The 8269-nt window shown below is 38.4% G+C and overlaps 1 protein-coding gene across 1 annotated transcript; it reads right to left on the reverse strand.

Annotated features, from left to right (window-relative positions):
* Positions 1–455: 455 nt before the first annotated feature.
* MYCTH_2054788 (uncharacterized protein) lies at positions 456–731 on the reverse strand (the record flags this gene model as incomplete). The annotated part of the gene is made up of 1 exon (XM_003658514.1): positions 456–731. A coding segment is annotated over one exon (276 nt), but the record flags the coding sequence as incomplete, so codon positions are not given.
* Between the last annotated feature and the right edge of the window lie 7538 nt (positions 732–8269).

The raw sequence follows: 8269 nt of genomic DNA on the forward strand, positions 1-8269 counted from the left end.
TTTCTAATTACCTAGACAAGTATAGTGATCTCTACCTTAATAAATCTATAGCATTTTTTAATATTAGTAGTCGCTTATAATATAAATAGGATAGGCTATACCTTACTTATAGGAATATCCTTACTAGGAATTTTCTCTCCATCCTAGTCACCCTTAAGTTAGAAGGTAATAACGTTATAGCCGTTACGGTAGGCATCTAACTTTAGGAATAGTAGCTTTTCTAAGCGGTAGTAATAGAGGAACTCCTAGTTATATAGGTACTCCCATAATAGTCGGAATAACTTAAGTTCTTTCCTAGTTAGAGTAAATTTAACAGTAGATATAACCGCTTTCTAGGTATATTTAGCTTTCCTAAGGTTTAATTTTCCTTCCTTCTAGGCTGCTACCATTAGTGCTGTCTTCCGGGCTTAGAGTGGCCTTGCTTTGGTATTAAACTATAGAATGTCTTTCCTAAGCTATCTAGCCATCCTAAGGTAGTGCTCTAAGCTATCGAGAGTATCTAGGAACTTTAGCTTCTTAAAGGTAGCGATACGGTCGTTAGTTTTAGTAATGCCTTTACTATTTATAATATACCTAAGGAGTCTCATAGCTAGGTATCCTATGAAGGATTTAGTGATACTAATATGGATATAGGCCTTATTAAGGATTTCGTAAATGGTATATAGGTATTCTAGGTATTCCTCTTCTACTTTGCTAAAGATAATAATATTGTCGATATATACCCTGATAAAATAGTAGTGTTTAAGGAAAAGTCTATCTATATAGTATTATATAAATATAGGTACGTTTTTAAAACCTATAAGTACTATATTAGATTTCTCTAGGCTATAGTAGCTTATAACTACTATATAGTTACTATATTCCTTAGTAACTAGTAACTAGTGAAAGAATCCTAAAGTATCTAGGGCTATAAAGAACTTATTACTAACTATAGTAGCTATAATGTCGTCCTAGTCAGGTAAGGGGTAAACATCTAGAACTATAATTACGTTTAATAGTTATAGGTCGATTATACTTTAGCTCTTCTTAACTTCTACTCCTAGCTTCTTAGTAATCTTCCTCTATATAATAAATACTAGGTATATAATAGGGGTTAGTTTATCTATAAAAGTGAATCTGCCGGATGCCTAGAGCTAGTTATAATACTTATCTAGAGCCTTATAGTCTTTAAGCCCTATTAGGTATAGTCTAACTATATAGACTTGCTTTTACTAACCATTAACCAGGTTAATCTATATCTTCTAGTTTTCTAGCATTAGTACGATTCCCCTATCATAGTAAAGGTTATATCTATCTAGAAGTTCCTTTACCTCAAGCGTAAACTCGGGATTTACGTTAGCAATGCTAACACTATTCTTGCTTTTAATAGCTAGTATATCGTTAGGTTTCTTAATGCCGTAAGATAGGATATAAAAGTTAACTCTGTTCAGTAGCTAAAGATCCTAGCTATTGTCGCTAGTATCTTCTTAGTAATATGCTTACTAGGTCCCTTCTAGCTTTTCCTTTAGCTCCTATTTAGTAATTCCTTCCTAGACCTTGGTCTATATATCCTCTATATCGCTTGCCTTAACCTAGGCAGTAGTGTCCTCCCTATAGTATTCTAAGAGGTAGCTAATCTTATCTCCTTTCCAGATAACTATAGGGACATTGGTATTATTTCTAACGATAGCTACTAGGGGTATACGCCGATTAACTATAGTATCCTAGACTCCGTCTTGGCTAGTAGTAAAGTAAAAGCACTTACCCTCTAGGACATTGTTAGGTAATAGTATAAAGTAAGTCTCAACTATCTAGGTAGAGTATATAAGAATAATAATATATTAGATAGTAGTAACCTTCTAAGAGATAGGTTTAGGGTTCTTCTTTATAACGTCCCTATAGACCTTTATATTTGCTAGCAATCTTGTCACGATTTAGCTACATAAGGCGACCCGGCAAGGCGCATAGGACCAATCAGGAACCACAAGACCTAAGGACTAATCAGGAAGTAATCACAGTGATCGCACTTCGATCAAGATGAGCACTTGGGTAACGATCGCAGGATCGTAGCAGCGATCGCACGATCAAGACTTAAGGAGGAAGGACAGGGAATTGTATATAGTCACTCGTTCCACCAGACTCTGGCAAACTCTAGGAGTTTACCAATGGTAACAATCATAATCACAGTACTCATACTAAGCATTGCTAATTACTATAAGAGATAACTCTAAGTGTTGTTATAAACCCTTTAGCTTTACCGAATCCCTTAGACGACCTGCCTACCTGTCTTGCTTAATCTACCTTTGTCTAAACCCTTTTAGAAGAAGTCTAAGCTAGGTTCATTACACGTTATTACTACTCCCTTTGTTTTATTATGGTTTGGAATAGAGGTGACCTTGACCTTGATATCGACATGGCTATTAACGTTACAGCCGAATAGCTGCTTACCTAGATCGGTTAACTCTAGTAGCGAATTTAAGAGTTAGACTAGAGAGATAAGGTTACTTAAGCCTAAATTAAGGAACTCGAGAACGGCGAAAAGTATTTGTAGAAACTAGTTAACGAGGCCTATGCCAAAATCGAAGTACTCGAGACTACTAAAGCGAGCCGCATCAAGATCAAACTACCTAGCAAATACAGAGGAACCAAGGAAGATCTCGTAGGATTCCTAACAAACCTCCGATCCTACTTCCGGCTTAATAACAATAAGTTTCCAGATAACAAAGCCAAAGTTCTCTATATAGCCACGAGATTAGAGGGCAAGGCACTTAGATAGTTTAAGCCTACGTAGAACGACTATCTTACTAAGGAAGACGAAGATGACCAAGACGCGTTTATACAGGTAGTCTTCTAATCTTACGACCGTTTCGAAGAAGAGCTTCGGAAGGTTTTTAGTGACAAAGACGAGAAGATTTATACGCAAGAAAGACTTGCCAATCTCCAACAGACCAAGTCAGTAGCCTCCTATACTATATAGTTTAGACAGGACATATTCAAGTCTTAGCTTAATAACGAGGCGTTGATATAACTATTCTATAATAGCTTGAAGGAAAAGGTCAAAGACAAGCTATATAAGTATGATCGGCCTAAGACCCTAGACGAATACATTATATAGGCTATTAGAATCGATAATCGACTCTATATACAAGAGTAGCAGAAACGAGGACAAATGAATGGAACCATAGTTAAGGCTAACGACAAGAAAAAGCGAGTGTACGTCAGTACCTCGTACAGGACGTACCCCAGAGCTATAGATGTAGACGTAGCATAGAAGCAGGATAAGAAGAAGACGGCCAAAGACAAGTCTAACGTTACCTACTATAATTATAGAAAGAAAGGACACTACAAACGAGAATATCGAAGCCTAAAGAAAGACTAGAAACTAGTCCCTAGAAAAGAAATTGCAGATATCGACGAAACCACTAAGAACGTCACCGAAGTAGCAGCCACGAGCTACAAAGATAAGGATAGTAATATAGATAGTTTCGGACATAACGGCAATAGAGAAGATAGACAAGTACTATACTCCGAACTAGTTACTATAAACCTAGAGACAGGTCTCGCTGAATAGGACACGGTAGGAGAGTACGTACTACTAATTTCGACTCTCCTAGCCTTAAGATAGTAGGGTTTTACGATCACGTAGAGGCAGGATAGATCGTAGACAACCGACACCTAAGGAACCAAAAGACCCGGACCTAATGTTCTATTCCTCTAGGAACGAATCGAAGGGTACCGTAACGAAGTTTTCTAGCTTAATACGGAATTGTACGAACGGGATGAACGTTTGACTTAACTTGCCTAGTAAAGCGATAAGATAAGGGACGAAACGAGGGAACTCTAACGTATTATAGAAACTATTAAAGGAAAATAGCTTATAGTATATAATAGACCCGATAGCTACACCGAGTACCTTGACAATTAGCAACTTAGTAACGACGTATAGAACCTAGAATACTAGTTTATGCGTGCAAACCGCGGAAAAGACAAGCATACGTAGGAAAGCTATTAGAAGAAACACTCCTACCTTAGCATTAGAGTACCTATAGTCTATATATAGTGGGAAGGATTTGGGAGAGAATTCCAATACCTCCTAGGCAACGCTATGCAACTGCACCCTCGATATAAAGCATATGCATAAGTACCCTAGTTCTAGTGTATGGCATACGAATGCTAATATTACTTCTACGACAAATTCAAAAACAATCACTAGCCAACCTGACAAGGAAATGAGGACGGGAGCTTATACCTTGTAGAGTAGGTCTACGATGTAGGAAGCAGAGCAGCCGAATTGCTCTGGAAGATTGAAGACCGGAGTCTAGAAGGCATCACAATAGTTCCAAAACGGGCCTAGCCTAGGTACTATGGAATAAAACAAGACATATAAGACTTATGCTAGAGCAATAATTGCCTCTACCACGTGGACGAAAAGAAGTTATAAATTCGGGAGCTTTAGATAAAGCTATAGCACGTACGACGGAAAGCAGAACGGACCTAATGGTAGGAAGCTATAAGCACCTAATAGCTTATAGAAATAAGCACGATAGACAAAGCCGCTATTAGCCGAACGACTAAAGAGGTTAGCACTAACCTAGGAAACGGGTCAGGGCCCTTCGAGGGGCCCAAAAACCATTAACGACCGCATAGCGACGAGTAGTAGCATAATATAGGAGGAACTACCGCAAGAGACCACTATATCGAGACCTCCTAGCAGAAATATAGGAAATCGCCGCAATCTTTAGATGACGACGGCATAACAAGCGACTATAGATAACAGCACAATGGGAACAGCACAAAATGCTTACACTAGTAGATAGTAGAGCAGAGATGAACCTGATTTTACCGACGCTTGTAAACTAGCTACAGATACCCTAGAGAATGAAGTAGAAGCATGGCATAGTCAAAGGACTATTTCTAACGTAATAGGTATATAAGGAGACCGAACCGATCGATATCACTATAGTAGGGAAGACTATAGTAGTTATATTTAGTATCGTGGATATAGGCGACGACAAAGACATAATACTAGGGTTACCATGGTATAAAGATTATAACTTAGATATTAGCTAGAAGAATGATAGCTACCTACGACCCTAAACGGAGTCATATTCGACTAGTAAGATAGGGAGCGTACAAGGATCACGAGAGGACGATGCTCGAGGAAAGGCATATCCTACGGATTTACTACAAGAGACAAACAATAGTAGGCAGACCATTACGGACTCTAGAAGAAGCGGTATAACGACACTAACGTTATAATAGGAGGAACGAGCTAAACCGCCGATAGCTATTCTCTCTATTGACAAATGTAGAGCACTGTAACTAGAGTAGTAGGTCGAGATAGGAGAAATCGCTAGCATCGCCATAGACAGAACCAAGTTCGCATACTATTAGAAAGCCGAGAGACAAGATAAGACTAGGGAAGTACTAAAGGAATACGAAGGACACCTAGCATTCGAACCGAAGTATCTAGAAGGATTACTAGAACACGGCCTATAGGATCACGAGATCAAGCTTAAGGAAGGAGTATGACTAAAGTTCTTTAAGATTTACTATATAAGCCAGACGTAGAACGAAGAACTTAAGCGATATTTAGAGGAAAACCTTCGAAGAGGATATATCTGCCTGTCGATATCGCTAGCAGGCTACCTAATCCTATTTATGCCAAAGAAAGATGGAAAGCTACGGTTATATGTCGACTATTGGCAACTTAACGAATAGACCGTGAAAAACCGATACCTATTACCGCTAATCTCACGGCTCTAAGATTAGTTAGCAAGAGCCCAATATTTTACGCGTCTTGACTTGCTATCGGCCTATAACTATATATAGATCAAAGAAGGCAACAAGTGGAAAACGGCCTTTAGGACACCTTATAGCCACTATAAGTACCTCGTTATGCCATTTAGACTTATAAATATGCTAGCAACGTTCTAAGCCCTAATTGATTAAGCTATCTAACCCTTTCTCGACAAATTTACGGTATATTATCTCGACGATATACTTATCTTCTCTAAGACGATAGACAAACACTAGAAACACGTAAGAGAAGTACTAGACGCACTATATGCGTATAAGCTATCAGTTAATAAGGAAAAGAGCGAATTCCATGTTAGGAAAACGGTGTTTTTAGGGTATAAAATATCCCTAGGACAAATCCGGATAGAACCTTCAAAGGTTAAAGCTATCAAGAATTGGCCACAACCAACGATAGTCACGGAAGTACGAAGCTTTATTGGATTTGCAAACTTCTACCGAATATTTATCAGGAACTTTAGAGCGATCGTACGACCTTTGTACGAACTTACTAAGAAGAATACTAAATTCCAATAGGAAGGACAACATAAGCAAGCATTTATATAGATCTGCGACACCATTACTAAAGACCTAGTACTGGTACTACCAGACCCTAAGAGGCCATTCGAGGTAGAAACGGACGCTTCAGACTACGCCATCGGAGGACAATTAAGACAACGAGACGGACAAGGAAAGCTATATCCTATAGCCCTCTTTTTAAAGAAGCTCGACAGACCATATCTTAATTATCCGATCCACGACAAGGAACTACTTACAATTGTCGAAGCTTTCAAGGAATAGCAACTATACCTTAGTAGCACGATTAAACTAGTGTAAGTATATACGGATTACAAGAATTTACGATACTTTATAATAACAAAGGAACTTAATAGATGACAAATACAATAGGTAGAATTCCTTGCAGAATTTAACTTCGAGATCTGCTATAAGAAGGGCAAAGAAAACGTACAAGCAGATATCTTAAGCCGACAAACAGATCATACAAAAGGACGAACGGAAACAACACTACCATTATTCAAGGAACGAGCAGACGGAACGCTACATTACGAAACGTAGACACCTATAAAAGATGATCTACTCGACTTATTCCTAGAATGTTACGCAATCTTTCGAGAAGAAAGGATTAACAAGATATAGTATCAAGTAACACCCGGACCACCGGTACCTGACAAAGTGGAAGAAAAAGATGGGAAACTCTAGTACCAAGGCAAAGTATATATCCACGACAAAGACCAATAGCTACAAATGATTCGAAAGCTCCACGAGTCAAAGCTCGGAGGACACAAAGGAGTTACAAAGACTGTCGTACAAGTCAAGAAACACTACGACTTTCTATAGCTAACGATACAAGTCAAGGAAGTCGTATAGAACTACGACATCTGCAATCGAAGCAAAACGGCACGATATAAGCCGTATAGACTACTTTAGGCACTACTAATAGCTAACAAACTATAGAGTTTAGTTATAATAGACTTCATTATAAAGCTACTAGAATCTAAGGACACGGCTATAGGGGTAATCTACAATAGTATTCTCACTATAGTAGACCGCCTAACTAAATAGGCATACTTCTTTCCCTATAAGGAGTCCTAGATAGCAGAACAGTTAGCAGACGTAATCTATTGGCAAGTTACATTAGTGCACGCTTGGCCGCGAGAATGGATCACCGATAGAGACACCAAATTCACATCGAAATTCTAGCAAGCATTAATGCAACGATTAGGCGTTAATAGCAAACTGTCAACGGCATATTACCTACAGACCGACGGATAAATGGAGCGACTAAACCAAATCGTCAAATAGTATCTCCGTTCTTACGTTAACTACTAACAAGATGACTAGGTCATACTATTGCCAATAGTATAGCTCGCTTATAACACGACGCTAACAGAAACGACCAAGGTTATACCATTCTTCGCGAACTATAGATATAAAGCAGACCTTAGATAAGGGCCAGAGATCATAGTGCCGAGAGCAGTAGTCAAAGTAGAACAAATATATATACTATATGAAAAGCTTAAAAAGGAACTCGAGTTTGTCAAAACGAGGATGAAGAACTACTACGATAAACATAGGCTCGAGGGACCTTGCCTAGAGAGGGGAGACAAAGTTTACCTAATCTTACGACACCTATAAACCAAACGACCAAGCAAGAAGCTAGATTTCAAAAAATTAGGACCATTTATTATTAAAGAGCGAATCTCGACATCTAACTATCAACTATCGTTACTATTATCTATATGACTACAGACAGACGTTTTTTATATTTTACTCTTAGAGCTAGCGCCGAAGAACGCTAAAGTCGTCACAAATATCGAAGCAGAAGACGAAGAGGAAGAATAGGACGTCGAAGAAATCTTGGATTCACGAGTTATTAACGGAGAACTACAATATCTAGTTAAATAGCTTAATTTTAGACTAGAAGATAACTCATAGGAGCCTATTAAAAACCTAAATTACCCTAAGAAACTTT

The sequence above is a fragment of the Thermothelomyces thermophilus genome, chromosome 1 (assembly GCF_000226095.1).
Source record: "Thermothelomyces thermophilus ATCC 42464 chromosome 1, complete sequence".
NCBI lineage: Eukaryota > Fungi > Ascomycota > Sordariomycetes > Sordariales > Chaetomiaceae > Thermothelomyces > Thermothelomyces thermophilus.